This window comes from Pezoporus wallicus, unplaced genomic scaffold (genome assembly GCF_028554395.1).
Source record: "Pezoporus wallicus isolate ANWC-B61680 ecotype Strahan unplaced genomic scaffold, APGP_CSIRO_Pwel_v1 scaffold_6445, whole genome shotgun sequence".
Lineage (NCBI taxonomy): Eukaryota > Metazoa > Chordata > Aves > Psittaciformes > Psittacidae > Pezoporus > Pezoporus wallicus.
The window spans coordinates 7232412-7252557 of NW_026641753.1; the positions used below are offsets into that span (position 1 = coordinate 7232412).

Below are 20146 nucleotides of genomic sequence, written 5' to 3' on the forward strand. Positions count from 1 at the left end.
GATTGGTGGTTGCATGTCTTCCCTCTGTTACTTACAGGAGGGTACAGTTATTATTGCTTACCAATGGTAAAAGTAGTAAATGTTTGTGTTTTCCTTTCAATGTAATATGCATAGTCCCTAAACCAGACTTCAGTGCTTTTTACTTTTTTGCTTAAGTTCATGCACATGATCTGAGTTTTACTCCATCAAAACCTAAATTAACTCAAAGCCTGAATGTGTATTTACTCAATCTTCTGGATTTCTGCCATGTGCACTTGTTTTCAGTCATACCACAAAGTATTTTTGTAATGTTCTTCCTGCTGCTCTGGAATATTAAATGTCAGTCCAATGCAAAAGTTCTGCTGAAAAAGACTTGGCTACAGCAGCATGAGTAGTATTGTGGCAAATGCAGAAAACCTGGGTAGGAAAAGCTGTGGAACACCTAAAGGTTATGCTGAACAAATAATGCTACAGAGTTTGGATTAAAAACTCCTAAATTTGTGAACAGAGAAGTCAGCCAGTTGGAAGCTATTCCCTGTTTCCTCTGACTCTGGAATGACTGACCTTTCTGCTCTAGTTATGGGTACTGCTAATACAGACAAATAAAGGCAGCATGGAAAAACAAAATGGCCATTAGGGCTAACTAAAGGGAAGAATAAAAGACATCTGAGCATTTCCTTTTAGCAGAAATTGGCAAGTTGTTATTAAACTGTTGCTGTAGAATGATGAACTGTAAATTATAAGCTGCTGTAGTCAGAAATAACATATTGCCCGTCACTGCAAACAAGCGATTTAATTTGTGATTGTTTAATTTCAGAATTCCAAAGTTACATGTTAAGTGACAGCATAAACTGTGCCCAAATACTTAGTTAAAACCAGCAAAATTCAAGGAAAACATGTACTAAAATGAAGAGATTTATCCCAAAGGGAAGTTTAGACTGTGCACTTGGTGGAGCTGTCCTATTTATCACCTACTAACTTCCGCTGTGAAGGTTATACTGCAATTTTAAGACCTATCATTTTATTTGAAAGCTGCTTTTGTCAAATTTTATCAACAGGTTTTCAGTGCTGGATTACAAAAAATCATCTGGGAGTCACAAGAAATGCAGACAGCTACCTGAATCTCAGGCATGTTGAACTATGTGTGTATTAGAGATGGGGAAGTTTCTCTGTACTGGTCTTGATTGCCTTTTTAGGAGAAGCTTCCAGCGGCTGCAGGACTGAGCTGGGAGCCTTTTCTAGAGGGCAATCAAGTAACACATTTGTATCCAACTTGGGACTCCAAGGACTTGTAGATTGCCCTTATCCCATCAAAACAACAGATCATGATTGTGTTCATGGTCATCTTCTCAGTATGAGTTAGCAAGCATAGATTCAGCTGTATCAACACTAAATGTGATTTTTTTCTTAAAAAAAAAAACAACAAACAACTATATGAATAGGAGAACCTCTGTTAAGACGAGCTCTCTCATCAGGCATGTGCTCATTGTCTCCATTATTCACACACCAGTGCTGGCAGGTCTCCGGTTCATACAATGACACTCAGCCAAAGGGATTCTCTAATCCACAGAAAGGGTTGAAGCAATTTTTCTGTGTTGTGAACCACGAGTACGTGTAGATGACTCAGATATCACGGACTGGCGTTCTCAAAACTTGAGAGAACAAAAATTAAGTCTTTTGTTTCTGGTAACAACAGTTCCATTTTAGTTCCAACACCGCAGTTATCCCTCGTGTGTTTCAAACACAGACCTCACGGAAGCACACTTCAGTCACAGCCACCTCATGAGGAAGCGCTTTGAGTGTGATGAAGCGCCTGGGCGCTCCCCACACGGGGCAAGGCGGTTGGAGCAGGTCCGATGAAGACAAGGCTTTTCTCAACAGGGCAATCACCGGCCGCACCGCTTCCTCCACAGCCGTGCTACCCCCGCCACCCCACCTCTGCCCGCCCTTGGGCCAGGCAGCGCTTTTTCAACGGGTGCGATACAACACCAGAGGCAGCCGCTTCTTCTCCCAGCGCTCTAAGTAACGCCTCAGAGACACCTCTCACTTCACCCTTCTTCAGCACACAGCCATTTCCTTGCACGGGCGCGCAGCCCGCCTCGCCTCCCGCCCTCCGCACGCCGTAACGGCGCGTGCGCATAGCGTCGGCACATGCGCGGTAGAGAGAGGCGCGCATGCGCGGAGGCGTTCCGTGTCGCTGAGGCGGTGGATTGGGAGGAGGAGGCGGCGGCTGGGCAGAGCACCAGGAACTGCTCAGGCTGGGAGCGGACGGGGGAGACGCCCGGTGCTTGCGGGTCGGTCCTATGGGGCCCTGAGGGTGCGGCCCCGGTGAGCAGAGCGAGTGCCCGCAGGGGCGCAGAGCCGGTGGGAGGATGGAGGGTCAGGCGCCGCCGGGGGCTGGCGGAGGCGACGAGTCCCTGAGCTTCGGCAGGGTGAACCCGAAGCGCAGCGGGCGCGCCGCGGAAGAGGAGAGCCGGAACAAGCTCAAGCTGGTGAGCGAGCTGTGGGGTTGGGAGAGGGGCAGGGCACGGCCTGGGGATGAGGAGGAAGGCGGGGGAGGAGGGGGCGCGGATTCTGTCTTGCTGCTTCTAAGTGAGGAACGTGGGGCGGAGGGGCGTGCGGCCGGGCCGGGCGGGGAGGCTGCGGCTGGGTTTGTAGGAATTAAAGGCTCTCTGTTAAAATTCCTGTGAGCTTCCGTGATGGTTTTTGGGTGTCTCTGGAGAGGGAGGTGACAGCTGGAGGGGGGCGTGCGGGCGCTGAGGCCTCGCTGCGGTAATGCGCCGGGGGTGGTCGTTGACAGGAGCAGGGAATTCCCGTGTTACCCGTGCGGGCTGTGACACCGGGAAGACAGAAGCCTCGGCAGGGGCCTCGGCGGGGCACTGACTGGACCATGCCCTGGGGAGAGGTGCGGTAACGCGCTGTTCTGAGGGCAGGACCTCTTGGTGTGACCTCTGCTCTGCTCACCTTTTGTGTGAAAGAGCGTGGGGTTTGTTTTTTTTTTCTTGCCTGTATTGGATCATTGGGAACATCGTTGGTTATGGTGTCAAGGATGTGCTTCCCAAGTGAACTTCGGAATTAAAGGGAAAATAATTTAAAAGTTTGGGTATTGTCCAGTCTTTTGGGAAAGATTTGATAAGCTCTTGAGCACATATATCCTCTTTGGGACTGTAGAGTTTGTTCATTATGCCCATACTTTTTGATTTAAAAGAAGATGTTCTTATTTACATAGGTAACTTGAAACATAGGTACGTTTAGAAGTTGACAGCACGGGATTGTATCTCGCTTTGTAAATACAGTAGCAGCAAGCCAGTAAATATGACAGTGTTTCTTTTTAATTGTTTGCTTCTGTTACTTAAAGTTACTTGTTTTAACTTTGAATCAAGTCATTTTAGCTCAGACCTCAGGTGGAGTTTCTAGAGCCGCAGCGTAGCTGACAGTTAAAACGTATCAGAATTCTATTACCGAGTAGAGTACTAGTTCCAGACTTTACTTAATCTGAGCAAAGGCTTTCACAGATATTGGTGAAATTAAGTGAGTATGTAAGTGAGCTCCCGCTTGGTGTTCCTTTCATCAATACGGGCCAGCAGAGACTTTGGCTGCTCAGCCTGAGGACTACAGGGTTTTTGTCACTGAAAACCAAGTTAGAATGCTTGTAGGGAAGATGTTAACTTTGTAACATATGAGGCAGTGACAAGTTACTGAAACTTACAGATGTTATGAAGGATGACAGAAAGCCATAATACTGAATAACTTGAAGTATGCTTGTGTTGAAAGGACCGTGTGTATCTTAGCAAAAGGTAACCAAATGTCATGTGTTTGTTTTATGGTGTTATTGACAATGAACTCATACTTCCTAGGGTAAGATAAATAAAAGCAAACGTCTTCATATAAACAAGATGTTTGTTTACATTTATGCTACCTTTACTATTTCCTAGTGAAAGTAACTAGGAAGGCTGTTTGAAGATGCCTGCAGGGGGTTGTTTTAAAACTCACACAGGAAAGCACTTCTCTGGGAAGTGGTGGACACAGATTTGAGTTTTGCTCTAGTAGAGAACACTTTGTTCTGAAAGAAATATCTAGCTTAAAAAATCCAAGTGAAATTGTCCCTGCCCTTTGCATGGGGGGTGGGACTAGGTGATCTTTAAGGTCCCTTCTAACACAAACCATTCTATGAAATGAGCTCAAAATGGGGTTAAACAGGACAACTATTTCCATTGCATGTTCTTTGCAGTTATTTTAGAATCACTAGAGTAGACTTCGGTTGTTACATTCGGTGGAACAGGTACATTATGTTAGTATCTGTCAGGTGCTGTCATTTTGTTTCTTGAGGGGATGATTACATTCCAGCAGCCGCGTGGATCTGAGCAGGGCTATGTTGCTTGAATTGGGTACCTTCTAAAAGATAGTTTTGCCCTGAGATCAAGTGACTAGCCTCTGATGATACAATGGAATGAATGGATTGAATGGGAAAGTACATATTTTAGTTTTTTCCATTCTGGACATGATGTGCACAAACAATGTGTGTAAGTGACAGAGAGGGACTTTGTACTGAAGAATAAAAGGGATGGCATTCAGGTTTGCCTTTAAGTTGAGGTAGTATGAGTGGACAGCCAGATTTATCAATCACTGCCCTGGGTTTGCAAGGGAAAAACAAGACTGTAACAGGGAAAGCGTTCATCCATTATATAGGGGAATAATCATGCTAAATTTTGCTGGCTTTAATTTTGAATGATGAATTGGTTCTACTGAGGCTAGCAGTGTGGTTAGGTACTCAGAGTGACCTTAATTGTACCTCATCCCTGTTCTCTTCACTGTGCAAATAAGATGAATTAATATTTGGGACTTCTGTAAGAGAAGCCATGTTATTTGTGCAAGTGTTAAGTTGTCATAGAGTTTGTATACAAAGCTTCTTGGAGTATGGTGTGGATATTTTCTTAGTTCAGCTTCATAACTTGTAATTCGTTAAGTTTCAGTAGAGTTACAGAGACAAATCAACCTGTACTCTTGTCAGTGTGTTGTGTATAATTCCGGGAACTCTACAGTGTGCTGAGTGGAGTGTGTCTCTTCTAGAAAACTTGTTTCACACATCAAGTGGAGTGCTGAACAACGGCTTGGTGGGAGAGGGTGTGCAACTACTTATAACAGAGGGTTTATTTTTAGTTCCTGGCATAGCAGCTGAAATTAGTCAAGTCATTGCAAAGAAGTCTAGGGGAATGATTTTTATATGACTGACTAAAAATGGTTCTAGATGACAGGGAGCTGGCAAAGTTGAAGCAATTCTTTTCAGGGAAAGGAGACTAGAAGAAGGTGGTGGACATTTTTGTTTCCCCATGCTCTCCATCTGAAACAAGAAGTTGGGCAAAGGTGCTTGGCCTGCAGAAGCATAGCGGTTTGGTGTGGGTTTTTGTTTGTTTTTTTTTTTAAGGACTGAAGCCTTATCAGTGGCATTTATTCCTGCCTGACAGGAAGCAAGACTAGGCTATCAAGAAAGTATGTGTGCTACTGGTTTAAAAATTGGTGGTTTAAAGTATTTTCATGTAAGATAGTTTATATACATGTAAGCACATGAATGAATGTGGACTACATTAGAACTGCTAGTTAAGTTATTTTCCTGCTTTAGGTCATTTTGAGTGTCATTCAAGTTTCATAAGATTTGGTGAATGTGACAGAACAGCTCAATGAGAGTTTAGTTCTGGGTTTTATACTAATAGTGTGAAATCAGAAGTATTTTTCTAAAATTTAATGTCTGTTTCCCAGGTTCCTGGACATGTCACAGTTGCTGAAAGAGCTCTGATTTCATCTCCTTCCCCCCCCCCCATGTTTTGCTGGCACAGGGACTGGAGGTGGAATGAGTGCTTAGTGCTTTTGTCATTATTTTTGTTTATAATGAAATGGGCAGAAAAAAATAAATTGTTTTGGCAAACAGTCATCTGATCTCATGCCAGCCCTCAGAATAAGCTGGCATGAGATGGCAGTGAGCAGTTACATTCTTAACTGGGTTTGGCAATGGGCTTGTTTTGCTTGTTTAAAAGTATGCTTGTTATATGAGGGGAAGCAGACTAAATTAAGGTTGTCAGGGAGATTGTTGGGATTCCTGTGTTGGTTAATCCTTAACTTAGATGTTGTTTGCACTCCTTAACACTTCAGTATCACATGGGAAGTATATAATTCTGCTTGGTACCTAGGAAATGAGTAAGTGCTTCAAAGTGTCATGTCTAATTAGGCATAGATAGCGTAGCTTAGGTGAACCCCAAGTCATATCAGTTGTTAAATTGCTCATATTTTAAGCTGAGAAGTTGAAGCCAGGCTTTTTATAGAAGTTCATGGGAGAGGAGTGGGAGACAGAGATCATAAGAAAGAGCAGGAGAAATCACTGGGGAGGAGACTGACTATAAGGGGAAAAAGTAATTGGAAGGATGATTAAGCATTAGTTGACCAGAGGTACTGGAATCTCCATTCTTGAAGGTTTTCAAGACCTGGAAACCTGGACAATGCCTTTAGCAGGCTGGTTTGTATTTCATGTTGAACCTGCTTTTTTGGGTAGGAGTTTGGACTAAACTGAGCAAGGAATGAGATCCTTTCAAACATCTGTGATTTTATGAATCATTACTTGAAAAAAGGTGTTGCAACAAGATTTGTGGACCTCCCTGACTATTAGATCACTGGTGAACTGAATGTTAATATGGTCAATGTTGTTTTAATTAAAAAGTTAATAATATGTCAGCATGTCAGTTTAGTATTAGAAGTAGAATTACTTCTATGCATGTACTGGCTAACGCCGTGCTAAAAGCATGCTCTGTTACTGTCAAGTTCACTTCAGGTCTGTGTGGTAGCTGTTCAGTGATAGATACCTGATTTAGCCACAAGCTAAATTTTGGAAATAGGCTGTCTTTTGTGTGTGATCCTGTCTTTAAAAGTAGATTAGGAGAAAGAAACAGTAAAAACCAAGTTGTTGGAGGTGAGAGAGCTTATTTCATCAGAGAGCAATTGGATTTGGTGATTCATCCTGCAAGGAGCAACTCATACTTTTAAAAGCAGAAATTGTTCATGCTTTATCCTGAAGTCTTGTAAACCCCGTGAGCTTTGAGATGAATCAAAAGCTGTGAACTCAACACTGACTAATGTGCCATAAACTAGCATCAAACAGTGGAATAAAAGCTTTTATCAATCAGCTTTAAAATGGGAGCAGCCCAAGTGTGCTTGGGAGGAGGATAGATTCCTGGTTATGTTGCTCCACCCATACCAGTACAGGAGTTGACAAATGCTTTAAATTATATGTATCAGCCACTGTCAGACAGGCTTCAGGCTGCAGGATCTGCATCACACCATCACCTTTGACTTCTGAGGTTGTTTGATGTCATTCTCCTGTAGAGAGATAATGTGCTTTTTACATGACTTCGTCAGACGTTTATATTTTGCAATGTGAACTATGAGTCAGGCCAAGCAGAGATTTTTGGCAAGTGAATGAAATGAATTGCACTTGAAATCATAGTGGCACAGACTAAAATCACTGCAGGCTTGCAGCAAATTCTTGCTTTAGGTGTATGCTGGAGGGAAAAGTTACTTAGGGTGCAACCATTACCAAGGAGTAAAAATAATGTTTTGGGAAAGCTTGGTTCTGTTGCTGAAAAGCATACTGAAGAGGCAGTACTTCTGATATGGGATAGTAGGGCATGCTTGATGCTGATGTTTAGGTAAATGGTTTAGCTTTTAATGTGAATTGATATTGACACTGTTTAAATGAGGTGATGGATACAGTGATAAGCTGATCTGCTTGTGGTCATTAAACTTCCTGAGCTACTGCTTGTAAGACAAAACTGTAGAGATGTTCTGTACAGTACAGGAAGCTTTGCAAACAAGCAGATTCCACCTAGGCAATGTGAAAGACAATTACAGTGAGACCTACAGTGTGTAGCATATAGAAGTGTTGTTTTCTGAGATGTTAAGCACTGTAATAGAAGGAAAAAAAAACAAAACACAACAAGGCTTAAAAACATTTGGGTGGGTTACAAGAAAACTTTTCTGCAATAATGGCTAATAACTTCCCTCTAGTTCTTTTCATCCCTGTCCAAATCTAGACATGAAGAAGAACAAAAGATGTTTGTTGCTGCTGAAGCAACTGACAGTTGCAATTGGTTATTCGTCAGTTTACTTGTTCAACCTTAAAACCACAAGCTGTTAGGAAATGAATATTTTAACCTAGTTCCTTACTGGGTATATCATGGTCATTACATTATTATTACTTTTTAAATAATTTACTTTATCTTGGGAGGAACTAAGTGTTTCACTATAAAGGGCTATGGTGGTAGAGCAGTTAAGTTGAAGATATTAACAGTTGAAAGACTTTGCTTAGTATTTATGTAGCAATTTATAGAGTTGCAGGTAGGTGAATCTAACTTGTCTTAAATTTGCATGTTTGTTTTGTAGCAAACTGACCTTTTATTTAAGAATCTGTGAACGAAGTAGCTTTTCCCTACAGCATTGGTGGAGTAAGCACCTCAGTGTTACCCACTTAGAACTATAACTTCCTAATAGGTAGGTAGGTGGGATCTCGCTTGACAAAAGTAGTACTAATACAGTCTTCAAGGCAAATAATTCTACTTGTTGACTATTAATTAGTATGGGAGAAGGGGGTGACAGTAATTTTCAGCTTTTTTTGAGGCAGCAGTGTGGGCTTAAGCAGTTTTCATATCCGCCTTGGTGCCCTACTGGCAAGATTTTGTGTGGCCCTGGGACAGACAAGATCATGCAGCTGAGCTGGTCAAAACCCCTCCTTTATTACTTCTTGTTCTTTGAGCATTTGCTTGAATGAATAAGACTAGTTATAGAACACCAGAATTCCTCCTTTTCTATTGGTTTGTGTAAAGTTCATCCACTAGTACTGTTAAATTATGATTGTGTCTGCTTTTCAGTCCGTCTTGTCATGACAGTTGGACATGGTGTGAAAGCAGGACACTGTATGCATACGGGCTGATCTGAAAAGGATCTGTTACGGCAATTAAATGGTATTATAATGTACATTGGGATATAAGTCATCAAATCGTTAGATTTGTAGAAGTTGAGAATTACTTTGGAAGTCCCATTCTGGAACAAGCCCACATGTAGGAAATGTTGTATGGTTTGATACAGATACTGAAGATCTTCAGTCCACCTGGGTGTGGTAATATTTAGTCTTAAGGTGTAATGCATACTGTGATATCACCACACCTTCTCTGTTATATAAAACAAAAATGTGGTTAAGAGTTTAATAGATATGGGCTCTTCCTGTGTAAATGGGAATCTCTATTTTTGTGTTAACTTCAGACTGTTTGGGTGAGAGTGGGAGAACAGAAGTTCAAGGTGATGCACGTAACAGGTGGTTTTTCTGTAATGTTCCCTTTTGGGTGCTTTTAGTGATCCTCAGAATAAATCATCGAGAAAGAATTAGGTATGCATAATATGTGATGCATGTTTGCTGGTTTACTTGTTCTTTGCATAGTGTTATCAGATGTAGAGGACGTTAAAGATTAAAAACTGGTTTTATTACTAAAAAGTATTTTTAATTTATGCTTAATAACAGTTAAGGGTGCTTAAACTTATTCTCAAAGTCTTGAATGTAAGTGTAAAAGTCACCAGCTGATTAAAAAAAAAAAATCTAATTGGAAAGAATCCTGTCTTTTATTCCTCCATGATTTGTGTGTATATATATATATTTATTGTTTCAACACACATACTATTTCTGCTTTCCTTGTAGAGATGGGGATATGAAGTTATGCTAATTTGCTTTTGTTATTAATAGATATTTATGTGAAAATAAATCCAGGAGAAGTTGCTTGAGGAATGGAAAACTCAGAGCAGTGCTACCTAGTAGTTTAGAACTAATTTCTAAGAAAGAAAGTTAAGTTTGAGACAGTGGAGGCTTGGTACTGTAGAATCCCAATACTTGGAGCTGTGGGACTGTGGCTGTACAGCCAGTAAAGCAGCAACTGTTACTTTAGGTTATGAAGGCCAAGGGAATTGCAGTAAAGGTACTGGTGGGTGCAGGTTGGCTTGCAGGTTCTTTTTTTTGTTTTGTTCAGGTATTAGCTAGTCAAAGGTTAATAACTTTGTCCTGTAGGCAGGCCGCTGACCTTAAGTTCTTGAGGGGATGACTCTTTGTCACAAGTAGCTACCTAAGTGTTTAACAGTGGCTCTGTGTTCATATTGGTCTCTCAGGGATGGTTGAACAAGACAAAATAAGTATTTTTGTCAGGAAAAATGTTAGTTCTGCAGTCTATCATTCTGAGTTAATACGGTAAGACCTAGTGGGGGTTGCTAGAATATAGCTTTTAAAGATGACTCTGTGTGTGTGTGTTTTAAATGAGTGTAGCTTTGTGAGAAACAAATACTAAACCAACATGAGATGAATTAGATTCTAGGCTCGTAACAACAGATACAAGTGGTTCTTGTACATTATAAAGTTTCCTGATTTCTGGTCTGTATTTGTTCTTATTTTCCTACTGTGAATTATTTTTATACCTATATTGAAGTAAGTTCTAAAATACTGTGGCTTCATAATGGAACCATGTTGGATATTTGCCTTTGTAATTGTGTGAGTGCATGAGTAGATGAGAACTTGACAGTTCTTAGTAGTTGAAGCAGTTACATGCAGTGTTCCAGTTCCATTAGAACACTCTATTTTCTTGCATAAAGAATAAAAAAGATGACAGCATGTCAGGCTAAGCCTATACACTGATGCCATATATATTTCAGTTTTTGCACCAGCGAGATTTAGAGGTTATGTTAAAGACAAAAGGTTTAAACAGAAACTCTGAAACTCCAAGGGTAAACCCATGTCAGCTGGCCAAGATAAAAAAGCACACGAACTCTGATTAACTGACATCCTTCAGTCTGTGGCTGTCCCTCTTTATAAGGCACGCAGTAGCATTTTGATTTAATTCTTTATACACTGAAGTACAATTTACATAAGAACTGTTTTTGTAATCGTTGCAAGCCTTTGCTTATGAAAGCCTTAGCCACTCACAGGCTGAGTGAGCTAAGGAATATGACAGATTAGTAGAAGGTAATTGATAACCAGACTTGAGACAGAAGTTGCAAGCAAGACTTCAACACTGAAACACCTAGTAACTGATTTTGGTGTCAGTACAGTGCCTTTTTCCTGGTATTGCTGCTGCCAGTCTTAATTCCTATAAAAATAGACTCTGCCTTGCTTTTTTTGTTTCCTGTTTTTTTGAGTTTAATTACATAGTGGGGCAGCAAGAGCTGTTGCTCCCAGGGAATCCACTTTATTAGAAGGGCTTCAGTTCCTCCTTCTGACTTTTCTGTAGCAAGTGGATCTTCCACTGCTTTATTCTCATCAACAGGAAAAAGTGAGGTGAGGAAACTCATTTTGATTCAGCACACAATTTCTTGTCTCAGTTAGAAATGTACCAGGGGATGTCTGCTGCAGTGTCTCCAACCTTTACACTCCTCCGTTCTCTACTATTCTACTGTCTTCCAGCAGTGCAGTTAAAATTTCGTTCTCCAGTTATTTACAGCTTGATGGACACCTTTCCAAACTAGAAGGGTAACGAGTACAGCAGTAGGCTTCGGTGAAATTTCCATCTCTAAACCAGATACAGTTGATATTTCACAAATGTACACTCATGCTTGAACTTCAGACAAAGCTTGAGTTGATAAGACAGGCTTCCTAAATCCATTAAGGTTAGTTCACAGTATTCTGTGATTCAGACTGATTCCTGAGTTACTTAGGAGATAAGCAGTAATCCCATCAGTTACAATTGTTTTGTGAGTTTTTGGGAAAGCCTTTATAGAGTTTATGTAGGTGTTCAGGAGTAACTTAAGCACGTACCATCAATATTATGATAAATGATCTTTTTGGCTTACTTTCGCCTTTAGGAGAAGGTAACACATTTTCTCTAACATGTTACAAGCATCTGTAATCCTCCTGAATTCCTATTACTTGCTAACAGGGAATCTCAACTGTACTGAAGTCAAACGATGCTAATTTGACCCCATCGTTATTATGTACAATATAATTCCTCTCTATTCACATGTGGCTTCATTTCCTACTTCCCTGAAGGACAAATATTCTTCTCGGGAAGCTGTTATAAACAGAAAAGAATAGGAAATGGAACAGAAAGCCTTTGCGTATATCACAGCAGCTATATATTCAGTTTAACCCAATATGTTTTGACTGTTGAGTTAAATTATGTTCCATGCTCACAGAAATTATTCAGTTTAGACTTTCTGTTTAAGGAAAAGCCTAAGTTCCTCACTATGGCAGCAGCATTGCTCATTTTCCCAGGTTTTAGCCTCACATCATTTATTATGAGGAGAGAAAAAAGTAACTTTAACATCAACTTTTTTTTTTAAATGTAAGGATCAAATACTGCTCTGATGAAATGCTTGCTCTTTGCTGGGAAGGCTGTGTCTTGGAAGACGGACAACATTATTCTAAGAAGTTGTTGACGTGGTCTCTGTGACCATATGCTCCAAGGCTGCTGGGTACAGACAAAATGAATAATGTTCACAAGTAATTCCTGCTTCTTTGGCTCACTGCATCCCTTCCACTGCCAGTTCCTTTGTGGGCTGTGTTTTGGTTGGTTGGATTTTGTGGGATTTTCTTACTATTTGAAAAAGAACCCAAACAAAGCAAATACACACATCTTCACTTCCTCAAAGTCTGTCAAAAAGTAAAATGCTCTCAAATTTTCTCCAATCAGTTTCTCAACACAGTTTCTGCTTTGTTTTTATTCAAATGATTTGAAAAGAGCTTTCTTGCTGTCATTTAACTGGTTATTGCCCATCTTGAAAGAAAATCCTAGGTTTCAACAAAAGGTTAATCCCAAATTCAAAGCATATAATTGCAGTTAAAAGGACTACATGTCTATAAAAGGGTAAAGACAAAGACTGCACTTCAGTGAGAGTGAAGGCAAACCTTGTCACAATGAAAAAGGTGTTTCTCTTTAGAAAGTGAGGTATAAAAGGAGGCCTAGTCTCACTACTCTTAATTGACAACTCAGTAGCTTTGTAACAGCTTTCACTTGGTCTAAGCATCTTCACAGTGTGTCTGAATGAAGAGATCAGCCACTTGCACTCAGGACTGACCAGAACAAGAGAGGAAAATGAACAGCAATTTGATGCACAGCAAATACTGTTGTGTAGCAAAACAGGCTTCATTCTGCTGCTGCATTGATAGCAAAGGGCTCAAATCCACTGCTTCGATGGAAGCATAAAATAGAAAGTCTACGCTTACTGTATCAAGAATTATTTTGTCATGGTTTTGCCAGTTTAACTGTTCCAGAATGTTTCAAAAGCACTTCACAATAAACAAGCAAAAGCCAAGGACCCTAAACTTCAAACAACTGCGTTTTTTTAAACACAAGCAGCAGAGGTAGAGGGCTGAATATGGTACTGACAGTCATGCTTGGCAGAAAAGCAACAGGCATGCCACCAGGGCAATAAGCATCTAAACCATCCATTTACTGCACTTGGAGCTGTTCTGTGTTCATTTTTAATTAAGTCCTGGAAGTTGATCCAATGATTATTCAAGTGACCAGTTTAGGAAGTGATCTCAGTCTATTTTCCGAGGAAAAACCGCTTTGCCATTTTCTTCCAAACTGATTTCCTTGCTGTAGGTGCAGTAAGCAGAATATGCTGATACTGAGAAGCAGTCCTGCCCAGTACCAGCACAACAGCAACCACTTGGACAGATGGCTTCTTGTCTGATAAATTGTATCTGGCACTTCTTGCAGGCACCAAATATATGTACGGAAAACGACATGGGTGTATCAAAGGACTCATTAAATGATTCCTGTGCACTTCTAATCTACTGGCCTTTTACTAAAGGAAGCTTAGGAGGTGCAGATTTTGAAATGCACATTCTTACCTTACCAAAGCCTGAAATGTAATTTGCACTCAACTTTCTGTATCTTACTCTGTTTAACATAAGAAAGACCATTAAAGTATCCATTACCAAGATTGTGAAAGTGAAATTATAAGTCCAAAATAAACGCGATGCTAGTCTGCAGATGACCCAAAAAATAAAATGTCTATGGCAGCAGTGTATATGCTTAGCCTGATGATTCAAGTACATGAAGAACAACTCCTTATTTACTTTACCCATTTAGACTGCTGATAATTGGTGCAGTCCCATATACTGCATTTATATTGTTAATGATAACTTCCTTCTCTTTATGCAAATACTTACGAGTTCTAGTGCAACTGAGGCACTGAAGTAAAATGTGAAGTCTTCCTGTAGGTACCTGTAGCTCCTTTGCAGAAACTTCATATCTCTTTCTGTTGCTAGGCTTATTTTATAGAGATTTGCTAGACTGCCCAGGATCCTTAAAGTCAAAGATCCTTAATTACATCTTTATGGGCCTTAAGGATGTAGCCATGCAGTTTTATACCTACTTATTTGTGTGAGTTGTGGTTGTTGGGTTGTTTGGGTTATGGGTTGGTTGCTTATTTTGTTTTTAAGATTTGTCCTATAAAGCCTTCTGTTGGTTAATGATTATGCAATGCCACACACACTTCTAAATTAAAAGCTAAAACCAGTGGCTAGAATTTCGGAATAAAAAGTTTCAAACTAAAATAAAAGGTTTTAAATTTGTGTTGTAAGGCCAGGTTTTGCCATGTCTCTAAAGTGTTGATTAGCTAAACATTTCTTAAAACATTAAACCTGCATATCGAGCCTAGTAAGCTAGTATGCCCTTCATGAAAGCACTATTGCAATGTTTGTTTGTTGTGAAACTGATGAATGGAAGCATGACATGTCTCTTTCAGAAGTCTAGTTTGTAGAGCTTGTAACTAGCATGTTGTTGTTTGATGGTTTTAAGTAAGGAATTCAAAAGCTATAGAGCATCCTGGAGATGTTCAATCATCTGTACTGAAAAACATGCTATACTGTCACAATACATCTTTCCAAAAGAAAAACCTGTCTTGTATGATCACTAGATATCAAAATAAGAAACAGATCCTGGCTGTACAAAGTACTGTATAAAAAACTTGGCAGTTACGTATCATAACTCTTACAAACTCTGCTGATCCTCTGCTGCTTTAGTGATGATGACTTAACTGATATGGTTAGTGCAAGTTAGACTTGATGGAAAATGTGTGGACTCTAGCAGTAGAAAACGGAAAATGCCAAAGCTTGCTTTATTTTTCTCTGCACTGGTGAATGTAAAAACTGCTGCTTCTAATAGGCTTTCTCAAACAGTTTGTTTCTACAGTAGTCTAAGCTGATCTGACTGTCCTGGTGCCACCCTTGCCCTTTTTTCTTGCAACCAGCATTTTTATTGGCTTAGACTGACTGGGAACTGCAGCTTTTGGAAGAAACCTTTAATTTTACTCTTGATTTTTTTTTTAAAGCTTACTTGTTAGTTAACACCAAAAAATTATTGTCTGAAGTAAGCTTTTCAAAACAGTAAGGGCTGTTTCAGATACAAATAAGAAAACCAGGGTAGTCACCTTCCTCAAATCCTTTATTTCTTGTTACAGAACTGTTTAAATTAGGGCTATATAAGTGTGTCTACTGTTATTTTTTCAACTTCTGTATTAGCTCACTTTTTGGTAAAGAATTCTTTGAAGTCAGCTGCAAAAGTTCAGAGCAGTCCATTTGCTTTGGGAGTGTGATAGTGTTCTGCCAATCAGACAAAAATGAGGAAGCCATTTCAGTTCTCTTTAGCCTCCATTTTCATCAGAGCAGGCTGCTGCTTAGGGTGTCTCTGTTACCCTTGCACAGAGGCACTGTGAGAAGGTGCCCTTTTCCCTCATCTCCTGAGGACCAGGCAGTGGCATTTGTGAGGGCAAGTATCCAATGTGACTCATTTGCCTCTGGCCTCTCCTCCCCTCCCTCCTGGCTAGGAGCAGGGCTGAGGCACTTCATCTACCCGCACTGTGGTTAAAGTATTGGTGCCCTCTGCTGTTAATAGTCACCAACTTGGGTGACCCTCTGGCTTTATTTAGCAGAGGGGTTGTCAGACTCCTTTTCCTAGCATAGTTTGTTTCTAGAAGGTTGGTTTCCTGGGGAAAAAATTAGAGTAATTGAGGAAAATCAGGCAGGTTTCTGGTTGGGAAGATGATGGCTGGCCTGCAGTATAACAGCACTGACTGTGCTGTCAACAGGAGTAACTTTCCAGCTTTGTTTTGGCAGCATGGTGTAAGGTGTTCACATGCTCCTTGGTCTCGTTTTTTAGAGCCCCAGGGAATGTTTTACCTTCATGTTCAGGTTATAGATTAAGCCTTAGTTAAATTAATTTAAATAATGCTTATTTAAGGAATTTGCAAAACAAACAGCTGCAAAGCAAACAAGAGTTTCCCGTGTGGTGTCATATAGACCAAATATAAATGTACCACAATGGTACAAAACTATTAGTGTTGCTAACTTTGAGTATCTTTGATACACCAGATGGATTACAACTATTGTTATAAGTCCTTTTTGAAAGCATAGCAAACTCTCCTTGAAGTGTCAAAAAAGTTACTATAAGGCAAACACTTTGAGAAATATGTCATTACTAATTTTACTAGTAATGCTAGGTATGCTTTGTCATGGATCAAGATTTTGAAAGTCCTAAATGAGTCTGTAGTTCCAGTTTCTGCACATCAGTGAAGGTAACTCGGATATCTTTTCACAATTTCCTAGATACTTTTTTACATTTAATAGCAAAATTGAATGTTAGCAGATGGTTAAATTGTCTAATGGGAATGTTGCTCATTCTCTGTATTTAAGAAAATGATATTTTTAACTGTTGGTGGAATGGAAACACTACAGGGTGAAATTCTGTTATGTAAGCCTTTGAAGTGAAGAACTATGTAAATCAATGGGAAATATTTCTTTGGTATAAGAGTTGATGAAGTTTGTGGTTTGTGGTCTTAAAAACTAAGAGGTGATATGCGGCTTTCTTAAATTGTATGTGTGTTTACACATGCAAATACCGGTTTGATATCCCTCATCTGCCAATTTTTTATCACAGATTTTTGCAAACCCTTTGCCTTTGGCCTACTTCTAAAACCAGGGAGTTAGTGACTTTAACAAGGTAGGAAAGGCTTGCCTTCTTTTCACCTTGTGATGCTCTGGCTGTCTTATAGATGACTGAAAGAATGATACTAGAGGATTGACTACAAAACCTGTGATATCTTAAACTTCCTCTTGGGGAGGTAAACTACTTCAGGTTTATAGTCTTAAATCAGACTGGAAAAATGATTTCTTTGTTGGTATAAGAGCCTGTCAAAATTGTGTGTCAGTTAGAATCTGCAGGTACATAACTACCTTGCCTCTGCCTCCAGCTACTTGCAGTTTCTCTTCTACCTGTTAAATGTGTTGCTTATCTTGAGTAGCTACTGGCAGTAATGTAAGCTTATGCACCATAAGGAGATTTGGGAAGTGTGCTTGAGATGTCTGAAAAAATGCTGTATGGTATCTTGCTATAGTATTCTATATTTTGCCCAGAGGAGCTTGAGTGACAACTGCAATATAAATGTAGAGATGGAGTAGATTATCCTGTTCCAGGGTCTGGGAGAGACTGACAGTACTTAGATGAGAAGGGAAGAAAACATTTCTAATACAAGTGACTGTTAAAACAGATGAAGAGTCTTAAAACTTCTTGCTCACATAGCTGTCTCAGGATTGAATTCATGGTTAGGCTTTACTTCATTTGGACTTCTTCCTTCATAATGCCCATTAAGAAGAAAAGTTCTGTTTACAAGAGTAAGGGCATTCTAGTTTTAATTTGAAGATTAGAGTATTACTTCATCTCTTAAGTCCATATTAAGTCCAGGTAATAAAAACACAGGAGAGGTAAGGAAGAGGTTTGAGACTTGTCAGTTAGGAAGCGAAAATATTGGTGCCAACATCTGGATTAGTAAGAGAAAAAGTTTTTATTCTAGCTGTATTAACTGGGTCAGGCTGAGATGGAGATTATTTTCTTCAAAGCTGCCCATATAGGTGCTGTATTCCAGATCCGTCACCAAAACAGTGTTGATTTAAACCACCAGTGTTTCAGCTTTTGCTGAACAATGCTTACCCAGTGTCAAGGCTTACTTTCTTAGTGTCTCCCTCTCAGGTTGGATGAGGTAGGCCAGAGGTAGGGAGGGGACACACCGGGAGGTCCAGACTGACCAAAGAGATATTCCATACCACATAACGCTGTGCTCAGCAATAAAACCAGGGGTGGGGGGGGTGGGGGATCCAAACTAGCAGTTGCTCAGAGGCTGGGTAGGTATTGCACTGCTGGCAGTGAGTGATGACTGATGGCTGTTGAATCATTTGATTCATCTACTCTTTTTTTCCTCCTTTCACTTGCTAAATTCCACTTCATCTCAACCTGTGTCTTTTTTCTTGCTTTTGCACTTTTGATTCTCTTCCTCATCCTGCTGTGAGGGACTGATCTGCTGGCCAGGGTCAATCCATCCCACTGTCCTGGATACGTGTGTGTTCATCTCCTAAAATATGAACACATTGCTCCTCTTTCCCACCGTGATGCCTCCTCCACTATTTGTGAAGTCTTGCCAATTGTTTTGTTTAGAAATGCCATATTGACAGCTGTAGCCAGAAGGTAGAATTAGGAGCAAGTAAAATGTGTGGTGTCAAGCAGTTATAGGTTCATTTCCAGCAACGTTGAACTTGTCTGGTGTGTTAACACAGTGGAATGGGATGTTAACTAGAAGCACCCTGCTCATTTTGGCTGCTGAGAACATAACCAAGGAATCTGAAACCTTGCTGTCTGGGGAAATAGTGTCACACTTTCCTAACCAGTGACTTGCAGGGCTGTGTCATTATGAATCAACTACTCCACTTTTCCCCATGCAGAAACTCAGCATCTTGTCACAAAGAACTCAGCAGTACTTTTTGTCTTGGCTTTCACACCCCCAAAGTGCTAGACCTTAATTACCTGTTTGTGACTGCTTGGTGTAAATCGAGCAATGTTTATTCACTAAATGCTTCCTTGATATGATTATTTATATTGGTATGCAATATAGATTTCTGGCTGTGAATTAAAATGTAGCATCCATGATCTTTGTCAGCAGGATTTTATTGCTGTTAAGCAAAAATGAGAGGGTACAAGGGAGGGAGAAATGGCAGTGACTGGTTTGTGCATCGTCATTACACAGGCTTCAACCCCTGGGTCTATAAATTTCCATTGCTTGGTGTTCAGGAGAAGTTGGCAGGAGGCTCAAGAAGCAAGGGCACAGGGAATCCTCCTCAACTCCGAGTCTCAAAAACTCTGTCAGAAATGAGCTGTCTCATGACTCAGTTTGAAGTCCAGTAGTCCATGTTTTGGAAAGCTTTCAAAGACATCTTTGTGCATTTTCATGCAAGACTCGGGGTGCTAGAGCTTACCAGTTTCAGGTTCATGACAAAAGACAAGGTAAAAGGGGATGCAAGCCTGCTTTTTCACATAAAATGACGTAAGTTCCATGCTCATTTAGCTGCAGTTTTGTTAAAATACTTACTGGAAATAAGTACTTTTCAATGGTAGAATACATGAAATACAGGCTTTATTCTGAAACAGTAGGTAATGCTGTCTTTTTTTCTTTGATTTGTGTGTGTTGTTTTTTTTTTTAATAGAATATTCAAATAAAAACTTTGGCAGATGATGTGGTAAGGTCTTTGTAACATCTTGATTTACAATGGTAACTCCACGCTGCATGCTAATTTACTCCAAATGTTGTGGACAATATAACATGTTCTTATAAGGATATTAAAGCATTAGTTTTTAGAAAACTGAGCTACAATTCCCAGAGGTCTTAATTTGTAACTTCAGTTGAAGAGGAGTAATTAATGATACCTCTTTGGAGAAGCTTCTTTAACCACATTCTAAGTACTTCAGTAATACCATGGATATGTTGAAACTGTTATTCAACAGTTCAAGTTATTTCTCTTGACCTTCTTTTTAACAGTAAAGGATCTGCAGTGGTTCTTCAAAGTGGGTTGCCACATGATTCAAGTGGAACAATTTTGGGTAATAAGAGGGTAGTGCATGTCAAACAGCACGTTTGTATTCTTTTATAACTGAATACTTTGAAACCTGTTGTAAAGTACCTTTACATAAACTTATATCAAAATTGATTTCAGTAAAATGATCAATTTTTATTTTCTATGTGTAATAGTTAAACCATGCTGGCCTCTTAGCTAAACATCACATGTCTGAAATGAAGAAATTGTGCCTACAAATCATGTAGA

General features: G+C 40.0%; 1 protein-coding gene across 2 annotated transcripts in view; it reads left to right on the forward strand.

Annotated features, from left to right (window-relative positions):
• The first annotated feature begins 2170 nt into the window (after window positions 1-2170).
• The window catches only part of DIAPH2 (diaphanous related formin 2), a 231062-nt gene continuing 213086 nt past the window's right edge, over window positions 2171-20146 (forward strand). For both annotated transcript variants that reach the window (XM_057425160.1, XM_057425159.1), the window contains exons 1-2: window positions 2171-2471; window positions 19532-19564. In XM_057425160.1, the coding sequence (XP_057281143.1) occupies window positions 2352-2471; window positions 19532-19564 (153 nt within the window). In that variant the 5' untranslated portion in view covers window positions 2171-2351. The remainder of the gene's footprint in view (window positions 2472-19531; window positions 19565-20146) is intronic.